At 41.0% G+C, this 17,457-nt stretch overlaps 1 protein-coding gene across 14 annotated transcripts in view; it reads right to left on the reverse strand.

Moving 5' to 3' along the window:
- CNOT4 (CCR4-NOT transcription complex subunit 4) overlaps positions 1-17,457 on the reverse strand; it is a 122,859-nt gene that overhangs the window by 10,680 nt on the left and 94,722 nt on the right. For all 14 annotated transcript variants that reach the window (XM_073327380.1, XM_073327372.1, XM_073327376.1 and 11 more), the window contains one exon: positions 16,048-16,545. In XM_073327380.1, coding sequence (XP_073183481.1) covers positions 16,048-16,545 — 498 coding nt within the window. The remainder of the gene's footprint in view (positions 1-16,047; positions 16,546-17,457) is intronic.

A 17,457-nucleotide genomic window follows, 5' to 3' on the forward strand; every position in this document is an offset into this window, starting at 1 on the left:
CCCACCTACTCCTTTGTGTCCGTTCAGTGCAACACTGAATTTAAACAATAAATCCTCTGCAGATAAAGAGGGAAACCTGGGGCAAAAAACACAAATCTATGCCTGAATATCAACAAGAAAATCAGTGCTTAGAAATTTTCAAGGAAAGTAAAGACGGGAGCGAAGAGGATGCATTGCGCTGCAAGTAATGCAGCATTTCGGTCTGTGCTCGCACTGACAAAATAAAGGAGCATTTCAAAAGCAAGTGACAAGAAGCTTAAGAAGAAAGTGAGGTTTGGGGTAAACAATCAATATCAGGAGTTTTCACCAGGGCTTTAATGAAAGAAAAAACAGCACGATTGTGTCAACAAATGTGTGTGTGCTCCTTGTTTCACTGATAATCGCTGTTAATTGCGGAGGAGCCTGTTGGTGACTTTGTGAGACAATGCTGTCCAGCAGCAAAAACCCTTCCTAATGCAGACAGACAATCTCACTCAAATATCTGAAAGATAACGACAATGCTTCAGTATCTAAACTGATGGAACAAACAAATGGAAATATGTTGTCTAATCAGAGTTTTGACGAGTCTCCTGATGCTTTGGACCATCCAATTCTTGGCCTTTTGTTTTCATTTTTTTATTTCAAAGCAAATAAACCCACATTGTTTTGTGCTGAGTGTGACATTCATCTGCTCAGCTGACAGCTGTTTTGTCAACGCAGCAGTAATGGACATGTTTGAGACATACCAACAAACTTGGGAAAATTTAGCCACAACTAACACAGATTCTGCTTCCTACATGGCTAAGATTGCATTGGAGTTTAAACTCAACCAGAAACCAGAGCTGCTACTTATTACCTGTCCTGCTTATCTGACTAACGTTGCACTGTCAGCAGCTACTGGCTACAGAAAAAATGAAAGACATGAAATCTTGCATCACTGAGTTTGCCCCACTCCAGCTGGGGAGTGGGGTCAGGGGCTTGCCTCGCTCCGTGCAGCTCCCAAGAAGCAGCCAGTGTGACTCCCCTCAGGCTCCTACGTAGCACAAGGAGGCGCAGCCAGGCACCTCTGCGCACTGCCCCGTCTGCAGGCACTGTCCCCGCAGCTCCCATTGGCTGCAGTTCCTGGCCAATGGGAACTGCAGGGGTGGCGCCTGTGGACAGGGCAATGCACAGAGCCACCTGGCCGCACCCCGGAGCAGGAGGGGGAAACATACTTCCAGGGGCTGCTTGCGGTAAGTGCCATGTGGTAAGCACCCCTGAACCTGCCCCACACCACAATCCCCTGCCACAACCCTCCTGCCCTCTGAACTCCTCAATCCCAGCTCAGAGTCCCCTCTTGTACCCCGAGCCCCTCATCCCCAGCCCCAGCCCAGAGCCCACACCCCCAGCCAGAGCCCTTCCCTCCGTGCCCCAAAAGCCTGTCCCAGCCCAGAGCCCCCTCCTGTACCCCAAACCCCACCATTCCAGAGAACATGCATCCATGCTGATGACTGGTTCTGCTTTATAACGATCCAAAGCAGTACACACCAACACATGTTCATTTTCATCATTTGAGTCGCATGCCACCAGCAGCTCATTTTCATTTTTGGTGGTTCAGGTTCTGTAGTTTCCGCATCGGAATGTTGCTCTTTTAAGACTTCTCAATGCATGCTCCACACCCCGCCCCTCTCAGATTTTGGAAGGCACTTCAGATTCTTAAACCTTGGGTCGAGTGCTATAGCTATCTTTAGAAATCTCACACTGGTACTTTCTTTGCATTTTGTAAGATCTGCAGTGAAAGTGTTCTTAAAATGAACTGCATGCTGGGTCATCATCCGAGACTGCTATAACATGAAATATATGGCAGAATGTGGGTAAAATACAGAGCAGGAGACATACAATCCTCCCCAAAGGAGTTCAGTCACAAATTTAATTAACACATTTTTTTTTAACGAGTGTCATCAGCATGGAAGCATGCCCTCTGGAATAGTGGCCAAAGCATGAAGGGGCATACGAATGTTTAGCATATCTGGCACACAAATACCTTGCAATGCCGGCTACAAAAGTGCCATGTGAACGTCTGTTCTCACTTTCAGGTGACATTGTAAACAAGTGGGAGGCATCATTATTTCCCATAAATGTAAACAAACTTGTTCCTTTTAGTGACTGGCTGAACAAAACGTAGGGCTGAGTGGACTTGTAGGTTCTAAAATTTCTCTCTCTCTTTTTTTAAACACAACTGCACTCAAAAACAATCTACATTTGTAAGTTGCACTTTCACGATAAACAGATTGCCCTATGGTACTTGTACAGGTGAACTGAAAAATATTTATCATTTTTACAGTGCAAATATTTGTAATAAAAATAATATGAAGTGAGCACTGTACACTTTATACTCTATGTTGTAACTGAAAACAATATATTTGAAAGGGTAAAAAAAATCCAAAATATTTAACAAACATCAGTTGGTATTCTATGGTTTAACAGTGGGATTAAAATTGCAATTAATCATGGTGGTTTTTTTTTTTTTTAAAGTTAATCACGTGAGTTAACTGTGATTAATCAACAGCCCTAGTTAAAAGCCTAATGACAGACAAGCATCCCAGCAAGCCAATACTTTTTCCTTGTGGCTACCATGTTGTCCTTCGGAATTTAAGCTTTTATTTAAAAAGACTTTAATCCTTATGGTTGCAAAAATAACCTGCAAAATATGAACAAAATCTAAATTGATTCAGTAATATCTGCCTAGCTCTCTAGGCAACCTGAAACAATGCCACAGGTAATTTGCATTTCTGATCAATAGTAAATTTGTAATATTGCATTTAGATGATCACAGCATGCAAGAAAGGAGACAATTATATGAAGAGCTGCACAATCTACTGTCAGTAATATCCGATTGCTATCACAAAGGTCCAAAGCTTGGGTTGGGAGTGGAGCTTTGGAGTGTACCACCATTTATAATTTTTCCCAGTCTGATCCTTGGAAGCCACGCTATAGGGAAGCCTGGGATGGCACCCAAGTCCCACCAAGGAGGTGTGAAGAAGACATGCATGATCCTATTTTGAAGATCAATACAATCCACTGTGAAGGTTCTTATTCTGAGAGCCAAGTGAGTAAAGCTTGAACGAGTACCACGACCATTTTATTTCAGTTTGACTACAACCTACATTGACATTAGCAGGTAAAACATTTAAAAGTCTAAAAATCCTAATGACCAGGGCTTATAGCGAGGGCCCTATGAAATTACGGCCCTGAAAACCGCATCACAAACCATGAAATCTGGTCTCCCCCCAGCGAAATCTGGTCTTGTGTGCTTTTACACTATACTATATAGGTTTCATGGTGGGGCGGGGGGGGGACCAATGTTCCTCAAATTGGGGGTCCTTATTCAAAGGGGGAGTTGCAAGGGGCGGTCACAAGGTTATTTTAGAGGGGTCCTGGTATTGCCACCTTTACTTCTGCACTGCCTTCAGAGCTGGGAAGCCGGAGAGCAGTGGCTGTTGCTGAGAGCCCAGTTCTGAAGGCAGCGCCTTGCCAGCAGTAGCGCAGATGTAAGGGTGGCAATACCATACCATGCCACCCTTACTTCTGCATTGCTGCTTTCAGAGCTGGGTGGCTGGAGAGTGGCAGCTGGTGACTGAGGGCCCTGCTCTGCAGACAGCAGCGCAGAAGTAAGGGTTGCAATACCATACCATGCCATCCTTACTTCTGCACTGCTGCTGGTGGTGGCTCTGCCTTCAGAGTTGGGCTCCTGGTCAGCAGCCGCCGCTCTCTAGCTGCCCAGCTCTGAAGACATCGCTGTAGCTGCCAGCAGCAGCGCAGAAGTAAGGGTAGCAGTCCTGCAACCCCCCCTACAATAACCTTGTGACCTCCCCGCAGTTCCTTTTTGGGTCAGGTCCCCAATTACAGCACAAGGAAATTTCAGATTTAAATAGCTGAAATCATGAAATTTATTATTTTTAAAATCCTATGACCATGAAATTGACTAAAATGGAGAATTTGGTAGAGCCCTACTCATAGCCAATGTGTCTCCTAAGGGAAAAAAAACAGTTAAAGTGTCATTTACCAATGATATAAAATGGAAACTCTTAGCATACATCTGCATTGCCAAAGTCAGATGTTTACATTCACCACTAGTGCAGCTCCACTGTGGTAGCAACAGCAGTGTAGAAAGGGATCACACATCTTAACAGTGTATAACACTACACCCCCCCCCCCCCAGAATGTATTCTATTGTGGTTCTGAGAAGAAAACAGAACAGAAAGAGAATCCCCTCTAATGCACTTTTAAGTAGTGCATGGGGCAGATGGGAAAGCAAGGAAATTTTCATAACACTGCATCATTGCTCTGGGTTGAGCAATAGAGCACAAATTGTAGATGTGGAACAAGAATGAACTTCAGAATAGGTTCAAACGGATCCTCCCACTTATTCTCTTTCATATTTTATTTCCTCTAATCTATTTCATTCATGCAACCTTCACATCAGTTATGGTTTTCAGGAAACAAACTTGAACGTTTCTTTTGTGGAAGTGCTGGAACTCAGCTCAGCTCCTGTGACCATTAACTTTTCTCCCATGTGGAGTTATGATCCTTAACTAGGCCTTCAGCGACTGGATAAGACTTAAACAGCCACCTACCAATTTTATTTTCAAGGGAAGAGTACTCACCCTCCACCTCGCAAGAGCCACGAGGCATATCTGAAGTCAGATATTCAATGGGAGAGCTGTGCATGTAAGGAGAGAAGACTAGAATGGGGTTCCACAGAGTAGATTTGAGAAGAGATTTTTACCTGTAGTTTCAGGAGAGTGATTGTAATCTTCTGCTTACAAATCAAGGTTATGAAAACAAAGAGCTAAACTTGGTGCCATTACAGCTGCAAGCCACTTAATTTAAGTTGTGAGAAAACAGCCTGCCAAAAATATGGAGGAATATAGCTTATTTGAAAGCAATACATACCTTCATGCCACTGGTTTTCACAGAGCACACCTTTATCTGTGATGCTGAATTTTTAAATGGTTATTTAACATTTACATAATGTAACAGCTAGAAGCCTTAATCAGTTTGGGGCCACAGTGCACTAAGCCCTGTTCATGCAAAGTGACATCAGTTCAGCAGATTTAAAAAAAAAACTTGAAAAATTGGTCAGTAGAGGCCTCCACCTAGTTGCCATTATATACACAGAATGTTTACTGGTTGATAGTAACCAAGCATTTTTAATTTTTTCAGAAAGGACATAACATACTACATGGGCTACTATACAGTGAGAACTACCAAAGGGCCAATACTAGCAACGACGAGCTGAAGGGGAAGCAATGACGACATTGAAATGAGTGCAAATATTTATCTGGGATATATACAAAGCACATCTTGGTTAAAAATGGAGTGGTACATAACATCCATGCACACGGGATGACCAAAATTAACCTATTCTGGGTATATTTAATGCAAATGACTGATGCAGTCTAAGCAGAACTTCAACCTTCACTGATTATTGTAAATCAATGGAAAAAAAAAAAAAAAAAAGACTTCCAGACCCTAAAAGGAGAATCCCATACAAGATTTGTGGACAGTTACTTTTTTTTTATCAGATATTTGGAATTTTCTGTGGAGTTGAGTGTAATGACAGGAAGTGCTATATGGAATGTGCTCTGAACTTTATGAGGTTTAGTTGTGACCATGTTATTAAGACATGTGTGAAATACAGACAGCAATTTTAAGTTGGGATTTTTGGTCCTAGGATTTTATAATTCTTATGCTCAGAGCAAAGAATAAAATTAGTGCAGTGCACAGGTGCACACTGAGGACCACTAGAGCCATTCTTGACTTTTCTGTCTTTGTAACAAATAAATTAGGATGGTTAAGCATTAATGTACATTTGCAGGTACCTTTATAGAGTTATTCTGTGATCAGGTCAGATGAGAGAAGTAGAGAAGGAAGCTGAAAGGAAAACAAGGCATCTGAACCTGGACTCAGTATGATTACTGAATGTCATCTTCAGATATAGTTGACCCACTTACGTAAGCAAACTTTTTTTTGTTTAAAAAGATACCTATGCCTACAAATAATTGAACTCCAAATTCAGCTTAATATCTTTTTCCCAACACAAGATTCCAGTGTTGAGGAAAGGGATTAAATTTGCATATACTGAAACAAGTCAGACAGCCTAATTTCACAGAGATCTTTATATTCTTTCAAATTAAGTTACCCGATTAAGGTACTCCATTTTTTTAAAACATTGCAGATAGCAAAAAGCTATGTTCTACTCAAACACATTCATTCAGAAATGTGCACTATCAGAGTTTGGCCATCTGCATTTATTGCCAGATAGGTTCTAACTGAAATTTAGGATATTTGATTTGACCAATAAAGCCTTATAGTAACTTAGGGCCCTCAGTAATGAGAGATCTTCCTCCTCTGAGATATTGCTGCAGCCAACCTGTTGAAGTGTGCATGCTAATAGTCCTCTAGTTTAAATGGGAAGAAGTGGAAGTGAGTTTTGCATGAAAGACCTCAACTTTTGACCTCTTCTCAGTCTATCCAAGGTCAGATCTGTTTATGCATTGTAGGGTGCTCTCACTATTCTACTGGTGACATCTGTTTCTTTTAGATTGACTTACAAAGCAAGTTGTACACTTTAGAATTTTACTTTGTAAGTTTTAAAAATGTGCTACAGCAGCTCTAGGCCCTAAGGATCAACGCTTTCCAGAAAAAGAACATGTCAAAAATCTATCACAAGGGGAAAGTCTACTACTTCTATAGCCACAGCATCTGGAGGCCCTAACCAGAATTGGGGACTCATTCTGTCTATACACGCATTTCTGGCTAGACATCTTTTAGCTTTCAATTAATCCCTTTTTTAAAAAGCAAAACAAAGATTAGCACTGAAATGTGACGAATTTACAGCCATGAGGACAGAAGTATTTTTTACCCACAAAAAGAGTGCTAACTTTCCCCACTACCAGGGATGGGAACGGAGCACAATCTATTTTAATTAAATACCTTGCTCCTCCAGTGCACTACCACGAAGGGTGACACTAAAAGAGGAAAGTCAGCCACATGAACCACCTATCCACTACAAAGTGAAACAAATAGTAAAAAGCCACTAGATATAATCTTTGCTCACAACTGGTGGACCCGAATGCAGACCAACAACCTACAGGAGGAAGTCACTCTTAATCCTATGAGAAATCCATTTTCACCAGTAAAACATTTATTGCCATCTTAGCTGTGTTATTGACATTAGCAGTCCATCTGAATTTGTCGCAGTTAAGGGAGAAAAGCTTGGAGCCAAGAGTTCTTGAAACATTTAAAACTTTCTAATTTCGTAAGTTAGGAACGTTCAAAACATTTTGAAAATTTGGAACCTTAATGTTACTATTAATGCTGGTGTACAAGTTAGCTCATCAGGTTAGGACAGTTCAGGTTGAAAGTTTATTGAAACTTGCAAATGCCCAAAGCTAAGTCCTATGAGATCAGTAGTTCTCAATCTGTAGTCCATGGACTCGATCTAAGGGGTCCGCAAAAGACAGACTGAAAAGTGACAGGACAGAATTCAACTATATATGCCGACAATAAATTTCCAAAGGTGTCTGGCACCTCCATTCGAAATTTCTGAAGAGGTCCATATCTCCATTGGAAGTTTTTTAGGGGTCCGCAAATTAAAAAAGGTTGAGAACCACTGCTGTAGACTAGCGCACTGATATTTATACAAAGAGGTTTATTAGAAATAGCATCTTTCACACAACTGTATCTGAAACACCTCAGGGTTAAATACAGTTACTAAATTAACAGCAAAGTTAAGAACACAAATGAGATTTTAAAAATGTATAGAAACAATGCGACTGCTCCAAATGGGAGAAGCTTTATAAAAAGTTCTTGAACACACACAAGAATCTCTCTCCCTCTCAACATCTTATTTAGTAAATGAGTAGAGGGCGCAGATGGAGAGCAAAGAGACAAGATTCAAGAGGCAGAATGAAACGTCTATGGCTGGTTTTAAAAAACAAGGCAATGTCAATCTGGTCCCTGAAATGAGTAGGGAGCCTGGGTATATGCTTGGAGATCTTTCCACTCTACACATATGTGGGAAGCAACATTTTGCACATGTTGGAACAAACAGGAACTTGAGAAACTTTAAAAGGAGTTACAGTATTCAAAGCAAGATAAAGAACTCTGCAGAGGTGGCATCAAGACGGGGGGGAGGGGAGGGGATACACAGAGGCAACGTTACAGAAGTGACAATAGACAAGTTTGCAGCCAAAGCATATATGGGGAGTTGAGTCAAGGAGAAGGCCATGGTTATGGGAACGGAAGGCAAAATGGGATATCAGAAGGCAGAACAGAGTTTGAAATTTGTCCCACAAACCCTTAACTGATATTTAGGTGAAAGATTAATCCATAAGGAACATGGCTGAACATGAACATGAGCAGAGCCTTGACAATCAGCGTAAGAGTGGTAATTTAAAGCAGTGATTTTCAAACTTTTTTTCTGGAGACCAAGTTGAAGAAAACTGTTGATGAGCGCGACCCAATGGAGCTGGAGATGAGGGGGTTGGGGTCCAGAAAGGGGCTCTGGGTTTGAGGGGGGCTCAGGGCTGGGGCAGGGAACTGCGGCACGGGCTTATCTCCAGTGGCTTCTGATCAGTGGCGCAGCCAGGATGCAGAGGCAGGCTTCCCGCTTGTCCTAGTACCACGGACTGTGCTGCACCCCAGAAGTGACCAACAGCAGGTCCGGCTCCTAGGCAGAGGCAGACAAGTGCCTCTGTGTGATTCTTGCCCACAATCACCACCCCCTTGTCCTCCCGCAGAGCCGGACCCGCTGCTGGCTGCTTCCGGGGCGCAGCACAGTGTGGGATCAGGTAGGGACTCGCCTGCCTTAGCCGGCCAGCACCACCAATGGGACTTAACGGCCCAGTCAGCAGCGCTGACCAAAGCCACCGCAACCCAGTGCCTTACATTCCATGACCCAGTACTTGGTTGCGACCCACAGTTTGAAAACCACTGATTTAAAGGATATAATATACAGAAACAACTATGAACTAACACTGATTCAATGGAGTTCACATGGCTAACACTGTGGGATAGACAAGACTAAAGAAATCCCAGAAAACTGGTTATAAGTGGATTTACCATCTACTATGTATTGTGCTGAACCAGTTGAAACATTTATCAGGATAAACAGGAAAAAGTAGCAGTTAAAATACAAGTGAGAGAAGGAGGGAAGTAAAGGGCTTACAACTGAGCTCTTGAGTTTCAATAGGAGGAATCACCAGAGAAAAAGCAGTGTTACATGGGGAAGGACCACAATGAAAAGAAACCCGACACCTGAATAGTTACAGAGACTATTCAGGAGGACAAAGTCAATCAGTGAGTGCCAAGATTTACATAGAGGTCAAGACAAACTTTTGTTGATGAAAACTGAATGCACAGATGCTATTAGGCAACTGTCTTAATGAAACATGAATTACAAATAGTTGAGGCTATTGTGCAAAACGTGGTTTGAACATTGATAGCAACACAATCATTTTGCTAAGAAAGAAGGGATTAAAGACTAAACCAGCCAAGATTTTCAAAACTAAATAGTGATCTTGGGTATCAACTTGGCATCTGATACTGAGTGTTCACTTTCTGAAAACGGAGACTCCTTTAAGGTGTCAAGTTGGGCACCCAAAATCACTACGCAGTTTTGGTGATTAGTGTGTATGTCATGGTCAGAGAAAGGCTTACAAAAGGGCAAGTAGCTGCAGATTTTAGGGAGTTGGGAAGGTAGCAGCAGAAGAAAAAGGAATTGTTGATAATGGTTGAAATGTTGCAAGCAATGCTGCAGAGACAAGACTAAACAACAAGGAAGAGTGCCAAGTAAACAGGTAGTTTTCCTTGAAGTACTATGTCAGAAGAGTGACAGGTGGCAAATAAAGTGTTTGTGACAGTGATGCAAGTTTGGCCAGTTACATTAAAGGTGGATGGAAATCCTTTGCATGTGGCCAAGGAAAGGATAAGAAGGTGGAAATATTAAATTGAGTGAGACATTAGAGAACATGCAAACAGAATGGTCAGTGGGAGTGAGAGACTAGAAAAGATGGGATGCCGCTGTTAGAAGTCACATGGCCATGGAGGAACAGATTGGATAATACTTCGTACATAGCTCTTTTCACCATCAATGCATTTTACAACATACTTAATATATCGCTCCAAGGTAGGCAAGTATCCCCATTTACAGGAGGGGAAACTGCAGCAGAATCATCATGTGATTTGGCCAAGGTCAGAGCGTGTGTCAGAAGCTCAAGAGCTCATGGCTCCCAAGACTTGTTCAAAACATACCACCATACCTTGCTCTGTATAGGCGCTAGAAAGAATCAATTATGAGACACACGAGTGACAAGGTCAGAGGGGTAAAGACCACTGAGGTAGAGGCATTCCTAACTGCAAGGAGGGTTAGACTTGGGTGTGAAGGTGTTACATCAGGAAGTCTGAAAATTGCTCTCTCGATGTCAATGCAAGAGAGAGACTCTCAGCACTGGCTACGATGGATACATCACCCTCCTCTGTGGTCTGACTCACGGGAATTCAAGGAAGGAGGCAGCAGAGGCCAACACCTTAGTAAAGCAGTGATGTTAATAGCACACTGTCTGAGGTATGGTAGCAGGTAAACAGATTTGATGTTCAGCATAAATTTGATAGATATGATGAGATGCCATATGACTCAAATGGTGGGAGAAGGCAGAGAGAGAAACCTTTCAGATGTGGAGTGTTAAATTAAAAAAGGAACACCAAATAAGGATATTAGATAGATATAATTTGCTTTGCCCTTTTCGTTCTAGGCAATTCTACTTGAGAGGCCTGAAGCAAACAGGTAAGGGTGCACTTTTGTAAGCCATCACCTTGGTTGTTATGTAGTAACAGTCAATGTGTTTGTATGTAGAAACAGCAATATAGGAGGACTTGTGTGGTGCTCAATATTCTTACAAATTTAAGCCTGTTTAAAAAAGAAGCCCCCACTCCTTTGAGTCCACTCAGGCATTATTTTCCTATCTACAGAGTGCTCCCATCTATCAGATTGTGTGTAAGAACAAGAGATTTGCTAACAAGCTATACAACCCCTGATTCAATAGAAGCAATTTCTCAATTACACCTACCTCCAAGCAGAAGTCTGAGATGATTCTGGCACCAGACCCTGAAGGTGACTGATTATGACCAACATTCCAGAACCAAGGGTTCTCAAAAAAAAACAAAAACCCTATCTACACTCTCCAAATCTCAGGGCTTAGCAAAATTGATGAAAATGATTCAACTGTCATAATGGTACGCAGAAGAGCAGGTATGTCCATAAGTTTTCTGCAGTTGTATATAATCATACCTTGCTACTTATATTAACACTAAATTACAATATGTACAGTAGAATACTGATCTTCCAATCACTCCAATCCCCAGAAGAGAAAATCCTTCAAAAATGTGACCATGAAACCTTTGCAAACAGAAAAAACAATATCTAGAATAGTCTAGCCATCTGAAAAATATGGATATTAATTTTAGAATCACTGCAAGAAGGCTGAGGGAAATGGTTAAATGGTGGTTTAGGGGTACATTTGTGCCCGGTGAACATTCCAGTTTCAAAATTTCTATGCATACCAAAGAAAAGTATGGGGCCAACTGCCTGGTTAAGTATTTAATGTTTGTAATTAGAAATACAGTAGCCTTACAACCATCACACATTTCCTTCATGAATCACATCAGAACAAGCAAAGTCAAATCCACATGTGATTTTTTTTTCTTAATACAGGTCCTATATACATTTAGATGGTGCCATGTCCTGAGTGTCCTTCCATTTATATTATTGGGCATCAAAAACAGCTGTTTTGGAGTTACAGGAGTGCAAAATAAAGTAATTCTGTTCTGGACTAAACAGAAGATAAAATTGATATGGTGTCCTAAAGTTAACACTGAAAAATAAAACTAATGAATACCAGTGTAAAATATTAATTTTAAAATGTTCTCTCCCTTAAATAAGGAACCATAATGGTTAAAACAGAACATTTGAAAGAGCCATACTCTATGGCACTAAGTAACTTTTTCATGAAAAATTATAGCACTAAAAGTTCAGCAATTTAATTGGCTAAACATCCCCAAATAATTTGTAGTGAAATTAGCAAATCAAGGCACTGAAGAGTCTAGCAAACAGTATGCTGATTTCAAATCAAAGTTTTGTGAGGCTCTTTTAATCAGGTTTGGTTTTATATACATATAAATAAAAAAACGTTGAAAATGGCTGGGTGAGTGGAAAGGCAAGTTGACTGGATGATGCGTAGAAGGCTCAGATGTTCTCTTTTTCTAAACACTAGTCCAGGATTATTGTTTGTAAATTGTATTCATCCTGAAAGCATTTATTTCTGATCCATGAAAGTGTTCATCTTACCAATAAGCTCTAATGTAGGCAAGACACCCACAGCTTCCAGTATTTTTACCACCATGTCAGTAAAATGCTGGATGCTGTTGGAGCCCTGTCTACAGAAGTACTACCACTGATGACACAGGTGAGAAATTCTCTATTATAGTCATAGTTTCAATGTTACTTTTTTGCCTAACTAAATAGAACTTTATGTATACTTATCAATTCACTATTTTTTGTATGCTAAATGAGCTTACCCCCACACCATCTCATGCAGGGCCCTGTTAGAATATCAGTTACAGCCCCTTAGTGTATACACAGCCTTAAAGACCTAGTCTACACAGATGTTAGTATTAGTATAACTATCTGTTAGGTCTGTGATTTTACCAATCTAGTTATACGAGTACAGTCCCCCAGTATGGCTGCAATTATCCATACAAAGGTGCCTTATACCGGGATCACTTATTCTTCCCATATGGAATGTAAAATTACAGCCACGCTAAGGGGTCATAACATTTTGATTATATCAGTATATAGAGAAGCCCATGGAAAGGAAGTTATCACATGAAAAGGTAAGAGTAATTTTGTAGAAAGCTCTGCAGATCGAAGACCTATCTGAAATGAGAACTCTCTATCAGTGAGTGGTGGGAAATATAAGATGTGTTCTAACAGGTCAACATGCCACGGGAAAACATAGGAAGTATTCTGACATTTCCTCCTATCTTCCAGGAATAATTATTTTATATTTCAGTAGTTCCTAGGAGCCCCCAGTCACTGAACAGGACCTGTGTATGATGAGCCATACAAACAGAACAAATCCATACAATAAAAATCCATAATCCAACAAAATGATCTGACCTTCTTGTACTTACATTAATTTTGGATCAGAGAAAAACAGACTAGCCAATGCACCCATGCAGATGATATCCTTCTCTGAAGGAGTTTATCAAAACCACTATGAATGTGGGTTGTTGGAGAACTAACAGACTTGCCAGACTGTGAACTAGGCAACCTGCAATGTTTTCTTAACAAGAGTTCAAAGCTAACATGACAGAACTTCCCATAGAGACTTCAGCAGATGTTTATTTTGTGTTTTCTGTATTTAAAAATATTTTTGGAAGATGAATTGGTTCTAATGGTTACATACTGAGAGAAAACATTGGTGTTTAAGGATATTATTTCTGTCCTTTAAAAAGAGGCAGTGAAAAGTGTAAGTGACAGGCTATATACTAGTCATGGGTACAAAGGTCCATGGAGCCCTTCCTCCAGAGCAATACCAAGAAGGATACCCAAGTCTTGTGCAGCACAAAAAGGGAAAAACAGCATGGCCAAAAGGCAATAAATGATGTGATTTTAAGAATGACCTTGCAAACCCATCTTGCCAGAATCAAAAGCCTTATTGCAAAGTTGAGGTTATCTTTGCAACACCACAGAATATTTATTTTAACCATAATGACTCAAGATATCTAACTTCAACCATACCATTGGTCCCTTGGACTAGCACCTTTTGCCACTGGTCCACGATAAAATATATCAAGTCACAGAGCTCAGAATAATTTTATAATTATTTATAAATAATAAAGCGCAAATATATTTGATCTAATTTCATGAAAAGATCTATTTGCACTGTTAGGTTGTAAGTGTAAACACCTTAATGAGATAGCAAAAAACTAGGAGCCCTCTTGTTTACCTTAAAGTTTTTTGTTTGTTTTTTAAACCTAGTGTTAATCATCATTTAACTTGAGGGAGCCAACTTCACTGTAAACGCTTGTCTGGACACTCTCAACATTTGTTTCAGGCTACAATTTGGTTTACTCCAGGGAAGCCAAGGAAAAAGCATGGAAATGATTGGGCTCCAGCAAGGATTCAGAGGACAAAGCAGAGGGAAGAAACTGCCAAAATTAGCCTCTGCACTTGAGTAACAAAAATATGTAGTAAAAAATGTCTAGGTCACTCGCCTTTAGATTTTTTTAATCATTAGAACAGAATCGTAGGGTTAGAAAAGACCGCAAAGGTCATCAAGTCTAATCCCTCTGATAAGATGCAGGTTTTGTTGCATCTAAACCAGAGGTTCTCAAACTGTGGTCCGCGAGCTCCATTCAGGTGGTCCGCGGATAGTTTCCTCTAAAGTGTGCACCTGGGTGGCCGCATACAAGAGAATGAAGGGCCACCCACCTAATTAATGAAGCCACACAGGCATGGCTCCACTAATTAGGAGCCTGGACCCTGGAGAAGATGCACATGTAAGGTGAGGTGGTGGCCTTGCGGAGAATAGGGGGTAGATGGGAGGGGGCAGTGGGATGAGAAGAGGGCATGGGGGGAATTTGGGATGTGCAGGGCTGTGGTGGTCAAAGAGACAACTTTCCCCAGCTCCAGGGCTGAGGCTGCCAGGAGAGATGGCCCTTCTTCCTAGGCCCAACTCGGGGGCTGCCGCAGCGGTGGAGAGAGGGCACATCCATCACATTAGGAAGGTAATACTACCGATATTAAAATATGAGTTGTGTGCTTTTATTTCTAGTAGAAAAAAACCCTTTATTATTATTAAGGTTTTTTTTAATATGACACTTTTATCCAAAGTGCTTTACAATAGTTACCTAATGGTACAAACAACATTTGGAAAGATCATTAAGTGGTCTGTGGAGACCCTCAGCAATTTTCAAGTGGTCTATGGAGAAAAAAAAAGTTTGAGAACCACTAGTCTAAACCATCCAAGACAGATGGCTACCCAGCATCCTTTTGAAAACCTCCAGTGAAGGAGCTTCCACAACCTAGGCCATCTGTTCCATTGTCCTATTGTTCTTACAGTTAGGAAGTTGCAACATGTTTCTCCAAAATGCTCAAAGAAAATAATAGCGGCAATGTCTCAAGGAACAGCTTTCCGCAACCCATGACTGCAAATAGCTTAGGAGACTTTTTCTTCCTTAAATTGCTAGTTATGTTGAATACAAAATGCCACAAATATTTTTTCCTGGAAAACACCTGTTCAGGCCAAACTTATTAAAAGCGGCTTGGGAGTACAAGATGAACTCCAAATCCCAGAAGTGAACCAGACCAATATTCTGGCTATTTAGCCCTCTAGTCACAATGTTTGTTGCAATATCCCACCAATCCAGCCATGGTCCAGAACTGGCCTGTTTTCTCTTAGGACATCAAAGATTGCATGTAAAACATTAAAACCATTTGGAGTGCAGAAATAAAGCATGGAGCGTTAAATATGCAGTTTGTTTTGGTTGCATGTGAAAGGGAACAAACTAGCCAAGACAGCTGGCTGGTGGCTTTATCCCTTATGCTTGCAAAGAATTTTTGCATATCTTTTTGAAACTTGGATTAGCACCTGCATGTTGATACTGGAGTCTGATTGGAATTTCAAGACCCAGTCTTCCTTTTAAGTTTTCATGGAAAGCCAGAGCTTGGCAAGACTGAAGAACTGAAATACCAATCTCTTTTGAAATGAAATAATTGGGCACAAGATACTCCACCTTCCTTATAAAGCTCAATGTTACAAGGCTAAACATCCAATTAAACCTTCTGAAAAAATGAAAGAGGGCCCATTTAAAACAATGTTGCCCCAAAAGAATCCCAGGAAGACAATCCTGGTAGCAGTCTAGCACTGGTAGCTGGCTATCCCCCTCTTCCCACCCTGGCTCAGAGAAGCTGAAGGCATGAATCAGGTGACACATTCATGGCTCCCTTGATTCACCTACCTGATATAGGGATCCCTCCCAGACCTGTGTTGTGTTGTGGCGGGAGAGTCAAGTCCAAGAAATTACTATTTGAGGTGGGATTTGCTGTGTGATTCAAGTGCATGATGCTATTGCGTGGGAAGGCCATCCAAGGATAGCGAGCTGCTTGGCCTGGAAAACTGAAGGAGTTGTAAACTGCTCGGTGCTGTTGAAACTGCGGGAACCTCTGCGGCAAGACTGGAAAGGTGCTACTGAGAGAGTTGGCATTTGAGGGCGCAGCAGGATGCAGGAATCCAGACCCTGACCCTTTGGCGGTTGTAGTGTGCGGGGAAGGGTTCTGAAGAGATGTAGGTGAGAGGGAAGGCTGGTCTTGGACTGACAGTTCCTTCTCAATCAGGTCTGCTAAGGCTTTGCGGGTGATATCAAAGGGGTCAAACCCTAAGTCATCCTCTTGCTGTTTGGAGGAGCCAAACCCAAATGCCGCTTGCCAGTCTGTAGAGGAGGATACTGGGATGGTTTCTGTTGGAGGAGAAGAGGGATGACATTTAACATTTCAACTAATCTCACCTCCGTGGTCTTTTTAAAAAAAAAATCTTATTGCTGCAGTTTTCAGATCCAACATTATTAAATGTCAACGTTTGGCCACCTTTCATATTAATACATTTTTATGACATTTCCCCAAAGACATTTGGTATTTGAACAAGCGCTTCCACTTTCGCAGCCCATCTTATCTTTCTATCTCACTCCACTATAAACTAACTAGGAATCTGGGGTGATTTGAGATAGTACAGACAGGACTGATTTCATTGCAGGATAAAGCAGAATCAGGTCTAAAGTGCAAAAAAGAAAGCCCTTACCAAATAAATATCTTCAGTAAAAGCAAAGAACAGAAATATAGGGTGACTAAACAGGTGCTTGCACAGAATATTCCTTGAGTTTTTACTAGTAAAAGTTTTCCCACTGAATAATGCATTAGTCAGAGCGACAAAGTAAAAATCCCTTAGTCTTATTAAATAAAGGTGCTGTTAAATATTATGCTTTCAATTCTAATGTTGTACTTCAGGGCTGATATGTAACAATTTTGTAGGAGGGGAAAAAAATTGGCCTCTTGTACTTCTGAAAACAAAGTACTGATGACTTCTGAGCAACCCTGGGAAATAGCTTGCAGAGTATAACCACCACCAAATTACACGAATGAGTAAAATATGCACCTTGACAAAGGAAGTTGAAGAAAAATAGCTGTACTGTAAATTTTGATAAGTGCTTTGAAGCACTGTTGTGGACATGAGTTACCAAAAACTCTTCCTTGCATTTTCAATTCGCGCGCGCGTGTGTGTACACAGAGAGAGAGAGTTCATCTTATTTTTAAAACATATATAAATAGTATTAAATTCATAGTCTCTGAACACTGGAAACTGTCATTCAGTTTTT

The sequence above is a fragment of the Lepidochelys kempii genome, chromosome 1 (assembly GCF_965140285.1).
Source record: "Lepidochelys kempii isolate rLepKem1 chromosome 1, rLepKem1.hap1, whole genome shotgun sequence".
Taxonomy (NCBI): Eukaryota; Metazoa; Chordata; order Testudines; family Cheloniidae; genus Lepidochelys; species Lepidochelys kempii.